The following is a 19,016-nucleotide window of genomic DNA, read 5'->3' as shown; positions in this document are numbered from 1 at the left end:
CTGGCCTTGCAATAACAAACCACATGTCTATGACTTCACGCTACAGCATGCAGACAGTGAGGGTGCACTGCTGGGGGAGAGATGCTCCCTTCAGCCAGCTACTAGTGTCAGTACACTGGCCTCCACTCTATGCGAGCCCCAGGCTGAGAGTCCATGTGTGGAGGATGTAATTTCCAGAAGGGACTCTCTGGAGCAGCTAAGTCCTACTGACAGTGACCTGAAACTGGGCTCTTCACCCAGTGAGGGGGGGCAGGAGCTGGAGAAGGAAGAGGAGGAAGAGGAGGAGGAGGAGGAGAGTTACAAGGAAGATATACTTATGGGAGACGACCAGGTAGCCGACTTTGCCAGCTCAGTGCTGGCAGCCATCTCCTGCTGGCACTATAGAGCCAGGGCTTTGCTTTCTACTCACTTCACAACGGTGAGGGTTTCTGCCACCCACGGCTTTCCCGTTTCCTGCTCCATTCCACTGGCTTTACAACACTCCCTGCCACTCTTTCTCCCACGCTGGCTCTCGCCCTTCTCCCTCTTTTTTCTTTTTCATAGATAGAACCAACTAACACCTGCTACCATTTGCACTGTGCACATTGAATGCCTCAGGTTGAATTCCTTCTATTAAAGTGCATGGACTGAAGTTCTCCCAAACTACAAACTCTGAACTCTGAAACATACGTATGGGCGAACCCTTAAAGTCAAACTTGGTGCATGCCTTTGCTTTTATTGTTCATTGTTGTATCTGGGATTGGAGGTCTTCCCACTGTGCATGCACTGTTATCCTCTGATTATATGTTTCCCTCATCCATGTAGCTAAAGTGTGCTTTTTTTTCATGATTGTGTTTTTTTTGGGACATGATTGATGTCGAAGCTTACGCTGTTGAAACCATGCCTGCATTATCAGAAGAACCAGAGGCGGAATGCCCTGTTAAATATAATTTGACTTCAAAGGTTAATGTCGCCATCTAATTAAATGACCATTATAATAGCAAAAGCTTTGCTCTTTGATGATCATATTTCCTAATTGCATTTCCCCTCTGAATATTTATAATTAGAAAGTCTTTGTTAAGGTAAATTGTTATGTTTCTGAACATGAATTAATACATATATAACCATTGTAGTGGATTTGTCAAGGCTGACCTTTAGGATGATTTAGAATAAACCCCCATGGTTTAATGCTTTGTTTTGCTCTTCAGGATGATCAGATCAGAGATACGGCTGAACTGAAAACTATACAGAGAGAGGAGGTAGAAACACACAGGCAGGAGGAAAAACATGTGGATGTGGCTGTGAAAGAAACTGTCGCCACACAGGTACTTAATAAAGCCTTTTTAATTTTTTGTTTATACACTCATCCATTAATTTCCACACGTGTCTCTCAGGCCACCTGTGACATTTATTTCCTGTGTTAAAGAATACCCGTCTATACTCATGCCCCTGGTATCGCTTGGTTTGTTAAGTATATTTTCTAACCATTGTATATTTTGAATGACAAACTTTCAGTCTATTTGCTGTTGTTATAAAGTATATCTGTGAATGAGAGCAAGCTGAATGTATACTGCATTAGACATTTCAGTAAGTTCCTACCTAATAAGTGCCCTTTGCCCACAGAGCACAGCATTTCTGTAAGGCCTATTTGAAAACATGCCTGGAGCTATAGTAGTGCCCGATGTTTATTTTTCAGTCCTGGAAATTAAAATGACACACACACACACACACACACACTCACACTCACACACTCACTCTCTGCTGTTCTGTGGTCAGCACTCCCACTGAGAAAGGCAACATTGTATTTTGGAGCAGTTCTTACCTGATTCTCACAGTAACTTTGCGAAATTGCTCCTGCATGTGAGCAGAGTGTAGGTTGTTGCTCTTCCTAACCTTATCTCCACCACACAGTTCCAAGCTGTACTTTTTTGCAATTGCTGGCACTCCCAAAGAGGCAGACAACACTTGGAAACAAATTTAGATTAATGACAGACTAGGGTGACATCAGCACTATGAACGCTGTTGGAGCCGCAGACATCGCAGTGTTCACCGTTTAATTCGCTACGGGTAATAGAAATGGTCCAACAAGGAGGCATTAGAAACCAAGCTGCAAATACAATCACAATGTCGCCTTCGTTTTTACTACAGTTTCATATTGTGCATAGAAATAGATCACTGTAATAAAGCTCAAGTGGGCCTCATTAGACAAAAGACATGCATCATAAATTGTGGATGCTTTAGATTAAACCGCCTAGGTCCATTACGTTAATGGGTAACAGAGAGTGCTTGCCATCCTAATATCTCTTTTACTCATTACATCCCACTTTGCAAACACTCTTATCATGTTTCAGGTCAATGCGGAGGAGCTGTGCCCTCTAGACTGTGTCCCTCAAGCAAGGAAGAGCGATCAGCTGGAGATGCATTACTCCCAGTGCCACGAGTCTCCTGTCTACCCTTTGCAAGAAGAAGCCGACACACCAGAACCTCAGGATACCTCAAGAGAAACTGGAGAGGAAGATGAAGGCGAGAGTGATTCCTCTGTTCTCCAAGTGGAGGAGACAAGTGTACTGACGAACGGGGAGCTCTCAGAGGAGGAAGAAGAGGCGCTTTTAGACAATAAAAGCATCCTACCTTCCTCTGTGTTGGACCAGGCAAGTATGATAGCCGAGCGCTTCATCAGCAGCCTCTCCAGACGGAGCAGTCTGGTCTCAGAGGACTTGGGTTCCCTCGCCTGCCCCTCACCCTCAATAGATAATGACGTCTTCAAAAGCCCCTCAGCTTGCATGGACTTTGAGGAACAGACCCAAATGTTGGCCAGCTCTTCCCCAGAGCCACAGGTGACCTCAGAGGCTTACCTTTCAACGCCAGCACACGATCCTGCACTGAACGCCCTCATTGAAGGGGAACTCAGGTCCACTCTCTCTAAACAAGATCGCCTCCTCATCCGCAAGATCAGAAGATACTACGAGCACGCTGAGCACCAAGATGCTAACTTTAGCATCAAGCGCAGGGAGAGTCTCTCCTATATCCCAGCAGGTCTGGTCCGGCACCTGAGCCGACAGCTTAACAGTGTTCCTCAGGAGCAGGCTGTCCCAGTCCACAAGAAAGGCCTCTCTCGGAACCGCCCCACTTCCTGGTCTGTGTTTGACCTTCCTGGCTTGGAAAAGATTCAAAAGGCTGAACCACAGAGACCAGTGGAGGTCAAGGCTAGATCTCAGAGCATCACAGATTCCTCTACCACAGAAGAAGAGGTCAGACTCTCATCAGACATGCACAAGGTTCTGCAAGACATGGAAATGGAGGAGGAGAGCCAGGAAGTCCTGCATTTTGCGGAGGAGCAACTTAATGACTCAAGATTAGAAGAGATGCAGGATATCAGCTCAGACACTTCAGATGTTACAACCAGTAAGCAACCACCTCCTACTTTAGAAGAGTCTGAATTAAGCACTGTCTCAGATGGCTCTTCCATCTCATCCCCCACCACCACCTTTCCAGCAGTGGGAGGATCCTGTCAGGACTCATCTGAAGACGAGAGCCATGTAAACCATGGCCAACTACCCAAGATTATTAGCTTCCGAACGAGTATTGACGAGGACCAGATCCTACAAGACATGGGAAAGATGAAAAGCAAGGTGTTCCAGCTGGCACGTCAGTACAGTCAGCGCATCAAAAATAACAGACCAATGGTCTGGCAGAGGAACCGAGAAAGAACAAATCAACAGGGCTTGAAGACTATGCCTGCTGTCCACGAGGAGAAGATGCAATTACGGAAAAAGGGTAAATAGGATGCAAATGATTGCCATGTTGCTTTCTTATGCAGTAACCTACCTCTTTAGCTCATGTATGGAGAAAACTGAAAACTGACTGTTTTTTGTGTATGTGTGCAGGTAAACCCAACCTGAGGTTGCCCTTAAAGACTTGCGATCAGGCGGTCATCCACGAAGAGCGTTCTCCGAGCCCGGGCCAGACCCCCAGCTCTGAAGCTAGCTCCCAGAGCACAGTTAGCTTCCCACAAAGCCCACCGCCAGAGACAGATACCTTCCACTGGCCTGACGTACAGGAGTTGCGCATCAAATACACAGACACCTCCCACTCCTCAAAAGTAACCCGTAGCTGCACAGTCCCAAACGGGATACTGGGGTGCTGTGCAAACAGGTGTAATGGCTGCTCACACAAGTACAATAGTGCCTCTGATCTTCACAAAGCTCTGACAGACTGTCCGAGGACACAGTCTGAGACGGTATACAAAGAAAGGTGTCCTGTGGTAGAGGACTGGACCCAGCCCCAGCTTCCGCCTCTGCTGTGCAGGTGGAGCTCCTTGGACCACATGCTTGGGTCTCTTCCCCTCCATGAAGTACAGAACCTTCAGGAACCTGTGAGAAGCTGCTACGACAGTCAGGTGTCTCTGATAACAAAAGAAACTGACAAACTACAAGATGGGGACAGCGTTTTCCATGGGGGCCTAGACTGTGCCACAAAGTCTGCTGCCCCGGTTTCAGGGAAGTTGACAGAAAGTAATCTTGTGAAAAGCTTACGAGAGAAATTCCAGAGCTTAACCACAAGTTCATGAACATGTGAATTATGTACATTTTTATTATCAGGGACTATCATGTGGAAACACTATCTCCTCCTCCCCCCAAAAAAAACACAATAACAAGGAAAAGAATGCAACTTTTTGTCTGCACATTGTTTTCACTGTAGGACATAGTGATGATGTTTGGCACCAGTGTAACACAAAGGGATATTATTGATCGTCGGTGAGGACCATGAGGGGAAAGTATATTGTCTTTAAAAAGGTGGGTTGCAATATTTGTACATTGGGTATTTGACTGCACAAGTGTATGTAAAAATTTGTATATAGTCTCCTGTATGAATTCAAGATTAGGTTCAACTCAATTGTTATATGCATGTATTTGGTCCCCCCCCACACATTGTTTTGATGCTTCTTGCTACAGTGTAACCACTATAGCAATGTTACCATTTAACCATGTAAACTGTCCGATGTATTTTTAGGGGAAAGCAAAAAGGAGCTAAAGTGTCATTGACGAGAGAGCTGTGTCTCTGACTGACTGTACACCAAAGAGGGTTTCCTTTTTAACATTTGTTGACTTTCATGCATGTGGTCACAGCAGTTATTTGTGTAATTAATTCCACGTTTACTGTAGCTGCTTCTAAAACTGTTTTCACATACTGTATCACTGGAGCTTTATTTTTCTCAATAAGTTGTATATTTTCTTTTAATATTATTTATAAAACTGTATATTTGGGAGATTGGCCTCATGTAAATACTGACCAGTAGCAACCCTTTTTACTTTCCCATTCCAGAAAATATATTGTTTCATACTTGAAGTTTCCCATATTTTCAATAAAAATGGTGGTAAGGGTCCACATACTGTAGGTCCTTTACTTTTCCTAATTTTATGAGAATTGCTTTAAAATGTGCCTAACTTAATGACATGTTTCAGAATTCTGCTACAGAAAAGTACACAATATTATTTGCCCATGCGTAGCCTGTATAACATGTAGTAGCCTACATGAAATATGTCTTCCTTGGTTAATAACTTTGTTTTATGCTGTTTTCTGTATTTTGTCACCTTTTATCAAATAGGAAAGTTTGTGGCAAACGGAAGCGTTACCACTTTAATCATTAATAATATTAGTACATAGGTCTACTGAATTGAGCTCTATGGGACCCCAATGTCAACGAAACAAGGGTTAAAATGTTGAATTGAAATAGAATTGACACTTAAAAGCTTTGCTCAGTGCACTTTCATCTAAATTTGCTACCAGAATCCGACTGGAACAGCTAGTGGCAATATAATAAGGTGGGCACGTGTGTATGTCTTTTATTAATTTGTGTAATCTGTATTTTATTTAAAATGACTGCAGAGCCCAGCATTGGTAACTGTGCTTTGTGCGCGCTGTCAATTTCCCTCAACTGAAAACGCTGCATCAAGTCAGGCATGACTCACACCGGAAGTCAACCTAAAATCCTTCAACATAAAAGCGGATACTGCTCAGCACTCCCTGTAATGTGTTGTCATCAACGAAGGTTTATTTTTATTTTGAACCATTGACCAGAACTTGCATATTGTCTGTCTATTTACTGACTTGACACCAATCGGTGATGCCGACCAGAGGCGTGTAGTTTAAGACGCGGAGCAGTCGCTCACTTACACCAGATGCCAGCAACATTAGATGTCCTGTCACACAAAATCAACTAACCCTCGATCTTTCTTCCTGGATTGCCGCAAAAACATAATTTTCTATTTTTTTTTTTTAATGAAGAATGGGCTGCGCAATATCAGGTCTGGCAGCAAAAGCTGAGTTTGGAGACAGGACTACAGAGGAGGCTGCTGGTGCTGCGTATCCCAGCGAGGATCAGATTCAGATGATCAAGGAGTCATGGAAAGTTATCCAGGACGATATAGCCAAAGTTGGGATTATTATGTTTGTCAGGTAGGATGCTTAAGCCTTTTCTGTGCTTTTCCAGGTTAAATAACTTCAAATTAATTTGTCTAGTTGGCTAATTAGAAGGGGAGTAGATAATGTAAAGCTATCACTACATTTCAAAGTTTTATCAAGTCACACTGAGACATATATATATATATATATATATATATATATATATATATATATGTGTGTATATATATATATATGTGTGTATATATATATATATGTGTGTATATATATATATGTGTATATATACAGTACAGGCCAAACGTTTGGACACACCTCATTTAATTTGTTTTTTTATTTATTTTCATGACTATTTACATTGTAGATTCTCACTGAAGGCATCAAAACTATGAATGAACACATATGGAATTATGTACTTAACAAATAATTATTAATAAGGGAAAACAATTCCACTAATTAACCCTGACAAAGCACACCTGTGAAGTGAAAACCATTTCAGGTGACTATCTCATGAAGCTCACTGAGAGAACACCAAGGGTTTGCAGAGTTATCAAAAAAAGCAAAGGGTGGCTACTTTGAGGAATTAAAATATAAGATATGTTTTCAGTTATTTCACACTTTTTTGTTAAGTACATGATTCCATATGTGTTCATTCATAGTTTTGATGCCTTCAGTGAGAATCTACAATGTAAATAGTCATGAAAATAAAAAGGAAACACATTGAATGAGAAGGGGTGTCCAAACTTTTGGCCTGTACTGTATGTGTGTGTGTGTGTGTGTGTGTGTGTGTATATATATATATATATATATATACATATATATCTGTGGATGTAATAATTTGTTAAATGTAGCCTAAATATTGTGAATTTTGTAGCCAAAAGACATAAAATCGGTCCAACTTTTTCTTCCCATATCATATGTTTAAATGACCAATATTCCTGATTATAACGCACAGTGAAGGACAAACTTAAGTTTAACCTTATCAAACAACTCAGTGAAACCTCTGCATCGTGTTCTGACCTTTTGGCACAAAAGGTGTACAGAAGTTCTTCTGATCTGCTGCGGCGATGATGCCTGACCTTTCCATACAAGCCGGAAAAGTGAACATCCAGTATTCCTGTGCTCTGCCCTCTGACCCACAGCTTTTCATTTAGAGATCAGAGCGGAATACCCCTCATCCCCTCTTATCACTTCCTATAACATCTTAACAACATTACAAAATAATACACAGCCACCGGGCCTTCCATAAAATTGAAGGCATTATAGCCATCAGGAAAATTTATTTTATCAATTAGCATGATGACCAGCGTCCAGGAAAACATCTTCATCTTTGGGAGGGAAATAAAACAAATGAACGTGTATGGTGATAAAGAGTCGTGGACAGGCTGCAGCATCTAAAGTAAAGAGACTACCAGGCACATGGCTAGAAGCCCATTTCATGCCATGCGTCCCCTGGGTGACCTCAGCAGTTGAAAAGATAGTCCTTTATATTTTAGTCTGGATATTAATGGGCCTCTTCTGGGTCAGGGCCACCCCAGGGGCCCCCTGGGTGTCGGGGCTTGTATCTCATAACTGAACAGTAATTGTTACAGTAAAACAGCAAATATGAATCACCTGTTTTCAATTGTGTTCTTTTTTATTTTTATTTAACAGACCTTATTCCTTTGCAAGGGTTTGCAAGGTTTCTTCTGTCCAATTTATACAAAATAAGAGACTCTAAAGACTCAGATGGGCTCTATTCCTGAGTGCCACGATAGTGATGAATACAACCTCTGAACAGGGCCAATTAAAATTCCACTTGAGCGATATAGTGCAGTGCTTCATTGTCTGCATGTATGCATACTTGCACGTACTACGCAACGAGAGAACACACAATGGAATAAAATAACCAGCTCTTTACAGGTTGCTGCTGTGTTGACAGCGACTGGAAAAATAAAGAGCAGCCAATTTCCCCTTTTCTCAAATCAATGAAGCTGGTGAGCAGGAGGTATGAATATTGAGAAAGCTAATTTCACAGCCACTTACACCAGAGTGCAAACGTTGTAGGCTTACACGTTGAGTTTGTCATTCAATCGAGTGCAAATTCAGGATTCTTCTAAATAAATAGAGCCTTACAATTTCTCATTAAATGAAACTATAAGCACAGAACTGTTCCACTGCCAGTTGTAACATAGTTAAATTACACTTTTAAACTAATGAGCCAAACTAGGGGGTTAGACAAATATAAAACAAGCATTTCAATAGACCTCTCTCTGTATTATCATCTGCTTGTCAAAGTGCACTGAGCTACTCATGTTTTGCACTGTAGCCATTAGAGACACCATCGCTTCTGTAACACCTCACCCACCACCTCTATTCATCAGTTTATCTATCAAGGAGGGCACATGTTGCAGACATCTAATGGATTTATTCATGAGGACTCTGTCATCTTTTTCAGGTTAGAAGCACAAAAAAAATAAACAAAATAGAATAAGCTTCTGTTTGACCTGCCACGCCCACACGTCTTTGAAACTATATTGTATGTATCATTAATGCCTAGCTCGGTGTTACAGTTCAGCACCACAAATGTCCAGGTTGTATGTGCTGGATTATATATATTTATATTTATATAGATAGATAGGTTTGTTTTGGTCTGGGAATGAATGTGACAGGCAGCTCTCAGAGGCGTGCGCTTTTGTTGTCTTGGTAACAGGTTGTTTGAGACCCATCCGGAATGCAAGGATGTCTTCTTCCTGTTCCGAGACGTGGAGGACCTGGAGAGGTTGCGGACCAGCCGGGAGCTCAGGGCACACGGTCTACGGTCAGTCACCGACTCTGTAACTCATAACACAGCAACGCTTTAGCCAAACTGAACAGACCAGCCAATGATAGCATAGCATAGTACTGCAGCTCGATATACACTGGTCAGGAGAGCATATTGATATCCAACACACTCTAGTATTGCTAACACTTAACGATCAAAGTGTGACATCCATTCATTGGCTTCTGTCATTATGATGACCTTGTCCTAGTTTTTATGCAAAAAAGGACAGGGCAGGCTTAGTTCTATATTTTCTTGTTTTAAACAAATCCCATGAAAAGACCAAAACCAACAATGCATTAGTCCTTCTCTTAATATCTACTTCCTTACTGTGTCTGTGGCCCCAAGTCACCCATTGGTTCCTACTGAAGAAGTACATTTTAAAAACAACTCACAAATATATAGTTTCATGTTTAAATAAGGCTCAGTAATTTCCTTAAACAGCTCTATCTGAGCACTGTAGCTTGTAGCAAACAATCCTCAAACAGGTGTGAATTGTGAATTTTTGGAGGACTATTTATTTCACAGATGAATACACGTGTGGTGTTCTTATTTTATCAGACTAATTTGTAAGTACTGTAGTTAGCAATTGTATTTTCCTTCTAAATACAAATATGTGGATTGTCTTTTACCGAAATATAATTTCTGCCTTTTGAAATGATCAGAGCCACTCCACAAATATTCTAGGTACCCCTTGGGAGAAGTAGAAGTACCCCTGGTTGGGAATCACAGCTCCAGTGAGCATGTGCGGCAGCAGGACAGTGTGTCCTCGATGTGTTTTCAATAGCTTTTGGACAACGACGGAGCTACGTGGCAACTGAGGAATATCAGCCGTTGGCTACAGGCAATACTCGTTAGTGGAATCAATACATTCTGTAGTTGTTTTGGTCTTTTCATCGGAAAAATCAAGAATATCATCGGACTCATCTTTTTACCAGTACATAATGAAACCACGTTGCACACAGTACAGTGAATGAAATCATAAGATAAGTGGCACCTCAGGTAGTGGTGTCATTATAAGGTTACTTACCACTCTGCTGCAGATAGAGCTTGTAGCATCTATCACAGCCACTTGTCTGTGGTTTCCAGGGTGCATCAGGCTTCTCTGTGTTCCTCTATGCACAAGGCCAAAGCAGCCAATTACTGCCTGAGGACCTGAAGGTACAGAGGCTAGCGTGGCATTGCAGCAGAGACACACAGACCCATCCCAGCGTGAACCGGCTGCTCTCAAATTCTGTGATAAGGCCAAATGGTCCTTCAACCACACTCAGGGACATTAGTACAAAATGTCCTCGGTGGCAGCGAGACAGAGGAAAGAGAGAGCTAAACCAACTCTAACCCTTTGTTCCATATTCATCTTCAAAACTGTCACCCACACACTCTGCAGTGGTGACAGACACACCTGCAAAAGCAACAAAGGAAATTAATTCCGTGGTGTTTTGTGCAGGACATAAAGGGATAAAGTGTCGTGCAATTTTGCAGTGTCGAGTGTGAGCTAGAGTGATAAGAATCAATTGTGTATATCTTTCTGGACATTTGAGTTTGTGAAACTGCATCTCTCACCATACAGCCTTTCAACAGAGAAGAGTGTCACACACTTATCTACAGTGGAGATGTCTCAGTTGATAGTCGCCTACTGCTAATTCACAATTGACTGGTGGATCAATCGGGCTGGGTGTCTTTTTTTTCTCCATCTTTTTCAGGGTGATGTCTTTTATCGAGAAAAGCGTGGCTAGACTGGACCAGCTGGAGAGACTGGAAGCTCTGGCTCTGGAGCTGGGAAAAAGCCATTATCATTACAACGCCCCACCTAAGTACTACAGTGTAAGACCCCAATGATCCAACTTGTTCTACTTTCAGCTGTAGCTCTTTATCAGACTCACCATTATACTGTGAGGCTCCTAAAATCACAGCGGCTGAATGAATTGACCCAAAACTGCAAAATGAAAACACACCTACTCTTGCACATAACAAGAATGCTGTGACACACCAACTGGATATCATCCTTGTTAACAAGGCATACGCACATCAGTAAGTATCTTACATAATTATTTTCCAGTACGTCGGAGCAGAATTCATCTGTGCCGTGCAGCCCATCCTGAAGGAGAGGTGGACGGCTGAGCTGGAGGAGGCGTGGAAGGTAAGGAGTGCCATTGTGTGACCTGTGTGTCTCCTTATGTGGGCGTTAATCAGAGACCTTTGCTTTTTAGCGACTAATTCTGGGTAAATGCCTTATGAAATAGGCTTGATGTGTGCAATCAGCATGTCAGCAGTAGTGACGGTTTGTTTCCAGCTTGCGTCAGAATTCTGCATGTCTCTTTAATGCACTATGCAACATGTCAAGATGGAAACCAGTGCAACACAGGCTTGACTGATGAGGAATTCACATCTCACTGAACCATACATGAGCATATTAAGAAAATGGAACATGGCTCTGTCACATCATGTTATGTCACTTACAGATCCCTTGGATTATTAGACGCTTGAATAATGTGTTGCTACTCCGTATTACACAATAGATATGTCTCTTTACTCCAGGGAATTTAGTTTTAGTGTAAAGCTTTCTGGCCATTGACCACAACAATGGCATCACAAAATTCAAGGGGTTTAAGACATAATACATGTTTGGCAAAACACATATCTAAGATCAAATAATCAGCAGAATCAGCATTTACACAATTAGGAGTATATAATGCTAACATACTATACTATGACTTTTTATCACTTTTTTTGACATGGTACACTATGGATTTTTTCGTCATACCACTGTATACTATGACTTTTCGATATACAATACAATGACTTTTTTCGACACTATGTACTATGACTTTCCTTCGACAAACTATACTATAACTTTTTTATGACTCTTTTTGTCATATTATAGTATGACTTTTTTTGACATACTATACTATGAATTTTTTTCAACAAACTATACTTTGAGTTTTTAATGGCTTTTTTCAACATATTATGCTATGACTTTTTTATCACTTTTTTTTTTAACATACTATACTATGACTTTTATATCACTTTTTTTTTCCCAGTCCGGGCTGAGGAGTTTACATGTTCTTCCACGCTTTCAATGAGAGTTCTTAAAATACACTGTGGTGCAACCTGGGCACATCGTCAGTGATTAACCCAGGGTCTTAAAAATCAGACACCCTCACCTGGGAGACCCAGTCGGGGGTGATCAGGCCCCGAATTGCCCCAACATACTATACTATAACTTTGTTCAATATATTATACTATGACTTTTTATCACTTTTTTCGACATACTATACTATGACTTTTTCAACATACAATACTATGATTTTTTTATCACTTTTTTCGACAAACTATACTATGATTTTTTTAATTCCTTTTTCAGACATACTATACTATGACTTTTTTACAAAAACATAAACTTTGTGTCAGGTTGCTTAGCTTAGGGTGATAAGAAAATGCTTGGAAGACAGACGGTTGAGTGTTCAAATCCTGTAGGGTGCAAGTAGTTTGAAGACCTACTTTACAGGAATAAAGAATACAAATAGATGAAGAGAAAAGTAGTGTTGTAGTCCCTTTTATCACTTTTTTCTACATACTATGCTGACTTCTTTATCAGTTTTTTTTGCATGCTATAATATGACTTTTTTTTATAATTTTTTTTCCAAATATTATATTATGACTTTTTATCAGGAATGAAGAATACAAACAATGCGTGGCCGGTAGAGTGGGCGCACATATGTATAGGTTTGTTCCTCGACCCAGAAGGTCCAGGGTTCAAGTCTGACCTGTGACAGTTTCCTGCATGTCTTCCCCCTCTCTCTCCCCTTTCATATCTCAGCTTTCCTATCCAATAAAGGCAGAAATGCCCAAAAATAATCTTGAAAAAAAAATACAAATAATGAAGACAAAAATTGTCTTTCTTATTGCTTTTTTCGACATGCTATACTAAGACTTTTTTATCACTTTTTTCATCATACTATACTATGATTTTTTATCACTTTTTTTTTCGATAATTATACTGTGACTTTTTTCACAGACAGAAGGTTGAGTGTTCAAATCTTAAATGTTTTGGTAAGTTTTGAGGTCCAATATACTAAGTGAAAGAGACAAATATGCCAAAAACATAGTCCGAAAGCTTGGACTGATAAGAGAATGATTGAAAGACAGAAGGTTGAGTGTTTCAATCTTACATACTTACTTTCATTAAGTATGGAGGGCCAATATACTAAGTGAAAGAGACAAAAATGATGAAACCATAAATATGTGTCAAGTCAGATAGCTTAGTGTGATAAGCAAATGGATAGAAGGTTGAGTGTTCAAACCCTGTAGTGTGCAATTAGTTTCAAGACCTACTTTTATAGGAATAAAGAATACAATAATCACTTTTTTTAACAAACTATACTGACTTTTTGTCCACATACAATATTATGAGTTTTTTTACATGCTATACTATGACTTTTTTATGACTTTATTCAACATACTATAGTATGACTTTTTCGACATACTATACTATGACTTTTTTTAATCAATTTCTTCGACAGACTATACTGACTTCGACATTGTGACTTTTCTATTGTGTTTTTTCAACATCTATTACTTTTTTCGACATAGTATACCATGACTTTTTATAATATACTGACTTTTTTTTTCAATTTTTATTGAGACATAATATACGTTTTTTCGACATACTATACTGACTTTTTTTTTCAATTTTTATTGAGACATAATATACGTTTTTTCGACATACTATACTGACTTTTTATCGACATTCTATACTATGACTATCACTTTCTTTGATCTACCATCTGACTTTTAAATCACTTTTTTGACATGCTGTACTATGACTTTTTTATGAATTTTTCGACATATTTTGACTTTTTTATCACTCTGACATATTATACTGACTTTTTTTTGACAAACTATACTATGACTATCTTATTTTTTGACATACTATACTGTGACTTTTTCAAAATTATATAACATACACAAATCCAAAACATTATATACAACATTATGGGCACTTGTAGTCTTTCAAATAACATATTGATGTGAACATTTTCTAATAAATTGTACACCTGCTACAAGCCTAAAGTTTATCCCAATAAAGAGCTTTTTCTTGTCTACCACACTTTCTTCAAGTAACTGGTTAATTTAAATGTTTCATATTGATCAAGGAAAATGATTATATTCCATAACTAAGCTACATACAACCTCCAGCAAACCTTGGTGCACATTAGTGGACAAACAATGTCTAATAGCACCGTTTTGTACTAATTCACACATGCGCTTTCTGAAAACCCTGGCTAGCAATTCAAAACTTTGTCTAAAAGAATGAATGTCCTTCCCCTGTGGGGACCCTGGCCCAGTTCAACGTGTGTCGTTTGTGATCCAGACCATGTTCCAGTTTGTGACCAGCCTGATGAAGAAGGGATATGAGGAAGAGAGCAACCGACAGCGCCACCTAGCACTCTCCCCGAAGGAAAGACCAGACAAGAAGAACACAGCGCTATGAGATGCGTCTTTTCTCAACTTAAACTCACTGTTTTTATCAGTACAGCACAGAAATGTGTTCATGTATATAGTGTATTTACGGTCTCCTTTTCTACATCGCTCATGTTTACTGCAGTCATTGTTTGCCATTTTATCACAAATAAAAACTTGCAGTGACTTTCAACAACATACTTTATTTCTGAACTTTAATTCTGCTGCAGTCCTCTTTCATGAGATCAGGACGCGGGAGCACGAAGAGACAGCACAAATGGCGGTCAAAATATACCGGCTGTAGTTAAACCTGCTTTGTGTGACATTATTAGAATTACAACCAATAACGTCTATGTATTCATAACTCAAACATGCCTTTCAGTAAAATCTACAACTTTTAACATTTGTCATGTCATCATTCAGAATCATATTCACCTTTCAATTAACCACAGTAACTGAAACTACAAAATGTAATTGGTGTTTACAAATTTTAGATGGCCAGTTTAATCAGCTTGGTAGAAATTGGTTTAAAATACAAATTATTGTACAGCAGGAGTTAAACTAAAAACAGAATAAAGTAAATTTTCATCAAGCTAACAGTAAAACTGGTTTAAAGAAATCCTCCAACATCTGGTTTAGTTCGGTGTTTCAAAGCAACGTAGCAGTAAATTCAATGCTTATTTGATTATAAAAAATTTTTTTAAAAAATGCACAGCTCACAGGTCAGCTGTAAATATAACATAAATATGGACTCTAACAATTAAATAGAATGAAAGGCAGGTAATAATCATTGGGCTCCATGTATGTGGTTCCAGAGGTGACACAGCTGTTGACGACCTGGTTCCAAAGCAGAAATAGCGGAGATTGAATTAAGTTGACTTGCTTTGTCCTGCACGAGTTGCGAGAAATCCTCAGGTTTTCTGTTCTAGATGGCCAGTGGCACCAAACAGCCAGAGATGAGACATTATCATGCAAACAATGGCATAATATCAAAGTAGTCACCGGGTGAATGAACAGTGATTCGGAGGCCTCAGGTGAATGGGAAGAAAGCCGATTGGGGTGACAGACCTAGTGGAGGCCTTTCCCGTTGCCTCAAATCATACAGGCCAGTTTAGGTACCCATGGTTATGTTAAAGAGTCTGTTGCTCATTGGGTGGCTTTGGTTTTCTTGCTTTTGCTTTTCTTATCTTTCTTCTTAAGTCCATCCATGTGAGCTCTAAGGAGGTTAGAGTATGCCTGTAAAAGAGGATTTAAAAGCATGAGTAAGTTCTCTCATTTATTAAAGAGACTACTATGAAACAAAAGTAGAGATGGTCCGATACCACTTTTTTGCTTCCCGATACCGATTCCGATACCTGAACTTGCGTATCGGCCGATACCGAGTACCGATACCAGTGAGTCATATATTTCATTATGTTTTAACATCTGTATACTACTATCTCTGTATGGATGTGATATGATTTCTTTCTTTGTTGTCGGTCTGGCTCAGATTAAACTCTTTGTGAAACATGAACAAACGCAAACAAGGAATGCCCCAGAACTTTCTTTTATAGTTATAATGAAAAAGAACATAAATAAACTACTTTAACGTAGATTTTCTTTAGGGCTTCATTACGTGGTATCGGATCGGTGCATAAACTCCAGTACTTCCCGATACCGATACCAGCGTTTTAGGCAGTATCGGAGCCGATACCGATACTGGTATCGGTATCGGAACATCTCTAAACAAAAGATAATTTTGATAACATCAAGGAGACCTAATCAAGAAAGTATGCATACAGTGACCCAGGGTAATAGCTTCCATACAACACTGACATTCAACACACAAAACTAGCTCAACCCACCATTTGAAACTTGATTACTTCTTTGGTGCTGACCTGAAATAGCAAGAAATGAGAATTAAGCATTAACAGCTTGTGAAAAACATTTCCAGCTAAATATCAGATCTGTTAGATCAAACAAAAACACAGGAAACACAGTAAGCTCACCACTGTGCTAATTTTCTTTTTGCCCTCAGATGCTCTGATGAGACATTTGTTGTCTGCTGGTTCAAATGACTCTGTGTGGCCCTTCCGGGGCGCTGGCTTGGTCCTCCCGTCATCTGGAAAGATAATTATCATCATTCCAGATAATTAGATGTTGAAAATGGGAAAGCAGCTTTACTTACGGACTAAAATTTTATGATGAATGTCAAAACTCAGGAGGGATCTGCTTACATTTCTTTAGCGTGATCACAACACTGCCAGATGTTCTGCACTTCTGGAACAGCCGTGTGAGCTCTGTGAGAAACTGGTCAACAGAGCAAATCAAACATCATTGCCCCAACAACTAACAGACCTGCCAAAATGATCATTAGTGTTTGGGGCTGCAGTCACAACACAGAGACTTATCCTTATGCTTTCCACAGTTTTGGACTGATTATACACTTAGTTGTCAGTGTATTAGGTACACCTTGCCTAAACTAATGTAGTTTTAAGTCACCTACACGTTCCAATGGAACGGCCAGCGCAGAGCAGTTTTATCGCATATTACGTGTAGGTGGCTTCATACAACAACCGGGAAAAACAAACTCCATGAAGGGTATAATGAGATATATGAGTTTACTAACATTTATGGAAATTTTAGTCTGCCCTCATTAATGTGGGGAGAGCATATCAGAAACATTTCAGCCTACTCTATTAGACTGCATTAGTTTTAGGTAGCTAACATTTAGGTTAGCTTAACTAGCTAAACCATAGTGTTCAAAAAGTCTCCGAACACCCACACAGGTGTTTTGAATTAATTTGGCGGATTAGACTTTTTCCCAGGCCTGTGTGTATAGACTGATTGCCATCTTCCTGAGTCTCCGGTTAGCTTTGCTGCGCCTGGTAGTGCAGGTGTAGAAATAACACATGTATCACTATTATTGGTAGATGAAGATATGTTACCCAATACACTCGCATCAAAGCTCTCGCCCACCTTCAACCTGAGCAGTTGTCTAATCAGCCAGACTAACTGAACTAATTTGTTACTTTACGTTAACGTTACTTTAGTCAGCTAGTTATATTGATACGCTACTGAGTGCTAACCAACGTTAGCTAGCTAATAGATTAGAATTTTTAATTTTTTTTAGTTCGTTTTCTGAGTGAGTTTGCTAGCTAGTTGTAGTTTAGTTTCAGAGTTCAGTTTAGTTTATATTTAGCAGTAGTTGTAGCTAGTTAACTAGCAATCATTTTCACTGCGGATTTGTTTTAGTTTATAAAAATGTATCGTTATAGTAACGTTACATTTATAGTTTAACTAGCTAGTTAACTTATAGTTAATAACCCTGGTGCTAGCTAGCTAGCTAGTCCAAGTTTGACTATATTGGTGTCTATGAACGAAATGATAACCACTTCTACAGACTGCACGTTAGAAAAGCCAGTTTATGGCTCTTAAAATTCTAGAAAGTACAAAAATGTAACACATTCGTCAGATTAACGCGAAACCAGTGTTAGCTACAACCAAACGTTAGCAGGCTGGCTAATGAGTCAGTCTAACGTGTGGCAAACGCTATCTGTTAACTAGCTAGACAGCTAGCTAAAGCATACCGTGTCAATGTCTACTTTACCATCAATAACGTCGACAAACCAAATTATTAACAATATACTTTTTGTTCTTACCGAATCGTTTTCAAGAAGCACCATGATTCTGACTTCGGCTTTAGCGTTGGCTTACTGGCCCTAACTGCTGTGAAGCACACGTACTAGCTACACAAGCCGGAGCCCCGCCCTGCGCCTTCACTGCAGGAACAAGGCAAGCGTTAAGTCACAGGGCCGCCTATTGTCAGGGAGGGGAATACCACACAAAGATCCCTTCTTCTTCTTCTTCTTCTTTTAGTTTTTTGGCAGATTACTACTTTTGTATTATACCGCCACCAACTGTACAGGAGTGTATACCATGAACTTCATAGAAACGTCATAGAGTCTAGGCTTGAATTAATTCAAAACAAACAAACAAACAAACAAAAAATAAAAAAATAAATAAATAAATAAAATAAAATAAAATAAAATAAAAAAATAAAAAAATAAATAAACTATATTCTTTTTACTAAACCAGTATTATGAAGAAAAATAAATAAAGCTTCAAGTCTTTCCCTTGCCATACCCTGTTCTTCAAGAATATCACGTATTGCATTCTCTCCTTCCATTTCCTGCCAGTGTATTCTACTATCATCATACTTCTTACACACAAAAAGCACATGTTCTACATCTTCTTTATCTTGACATTCTATGCATAAGCCATTGCTAGAACCTATTATTTGTAAGGTAGCATTCAATCCTGTGTGACCTAATCTAAGTCTGGTATAGACCACTTCTTCCCGTCTGTATAAACT

General features: G+C 39.7%; 3 protein-coding genes across 6 annotated transcripts in view; 2 read left to right on the top strand and 1 right to left on the bottom strand.

The window, feature by feature from the left end:
* LOC120549361 (pleckstrin homology domain-containing family G member 3) overlaps positions 1-5,406 on the top strand; it is a 36,302-nt gene extending 30,896 nt beyond the window's left edge. Inside the window, exons 16-19 of one of the 4 annotated variants that reach the window (XM_039786229.1) lie at positions 47-418; positions 1,188-1,304; positions 2,331-3,756; positions 3,867-5,406. In XM_039786229.1, the coding sequence (XP_039642163.1) occupies positions 47-418; positions 1,188-1,304; positions 2,331-3,756; positions 3,867-4,549 (2,598 nt within the window). In that variant the 3' untranslated portion in view covers positions 4,550-5,406. The remainder of the gene's footprint in view (positions 1-46; positions 419-1,187; positions 1,305-2,330; positions 3,757-3,866) is intronic. The other 3 variants (XM_039786230.1, XM_039786232.1, XM_039786231.1) reach the window with 3 other exon arrangements.
* A 673-nt stretch (positions 5,407-6,079) lies between these two features.
* xgb (x globin) lies at positions 6,080-15,063 on the top strand. Its single transcript, XM_039786802.1, has 5 exons — positions 6,080-6,438; positions 9,092-9,199; positions 10,903-11,023; positions 11,259-11,339; positions 14,574-15,063. Exons 1-5 carry the CDS (start codon positions 6,269-6,271, stop codon positions 14,691-14,693), a joined length of 600 nt encoding a protein of 199 aa, XP_039642736.1. The 5' UTR covers positions 6,080-6,268; the 3' UTR covers positions 14,694-15,063.
* srp14 (signal recognition particle 14) lies at positions 14,846-18,440 on the bottom strand. Its single transcript, XM_039786804.1, has 5 exons — positions 18,304-18,440; positions 16,879-16,951; positions 16,651-16,763; positions 16,507-16,539; positions 14,846-15,898 (listed from the first exon to the last, which is right to left on the bottom strand). The coding sequence occupies exons 1-5, from the start codon at positions 18,325-18,327 to the stop codon at positions 15,809-15,811; spliced, it is 333 nt and encodes a 110-aa protein (XP_039642738.1). The 5' UTR covers positions 18,328-18,440; the 3' UTR covers positions 14,846-15,808.
* Between the last annotated feature and the right edge of the window lie 576 nt (positions 18,441-19,016).

Source organism: Perca fluviatilis, chromosome 20 (assembly GCF_010015445.1).
Source record: "Perca fluviatilis chromosome 20, GENO_Pfluv_1.0, whole genome shotgun sequence".
Taxonomy (NCBI): domain Eukaryota; kingdom Metazoa; phylum Chordata; class Actinopteri; order Perciformes; family Percidae; genus Perca; species Perca fluviatilis.
The sequence above is the reverse complement of the archived record's forward strand: the minus strand, read 5'-3'. Positions and strand labels throughout refer to the sequence as shown.

Excerpts from the sequence above, each read along its gene's own strand:
- xgb (XM_039786802.1), top strand. The coding sequence starts at position 6,269 with ATGGGCTGCGCAATATCAGGTCTGGCAGCAAAAGCTGAGTTTGGAGAC. Across the intron at positions 9,200-10,902 it reads CTCAGGGCACACGGTCTACG|GGTGATGTCTTTTATCGAGA; the intron begins GTCAGTCACCGA and ends CATCTTTTTCAG. Across the intron at positions 11,024-11,258 it reads CCCCACCTAAGTACTACAGT|TACGTCGGAGCAGAATTCAT; the intron begins GTAAGACCCCAA and ends ATTATTTTCCAG.
- srp14 (XM_039786804.1), bottom strand. The coding sequence starts at position 18,327 with ATGGTGCTTCTTGAAAACGATTCG. Across the intron at positions 16,764-16,878 it reads TGTGATCACGCTAAAGAAAT|ATGACGGGAGGACCAAGCCA; the intron begins GTAAGCAGATCC and ends TTATCTTTCCAG. Across the intron at positions 16,540-16,650 it reads AAAAGAAAATTAGCACAGTG|GTCAGCACCAAAGAAGTAAT; the intron begins GTGAGCTTACTG and ends TTGCTATTTCAG.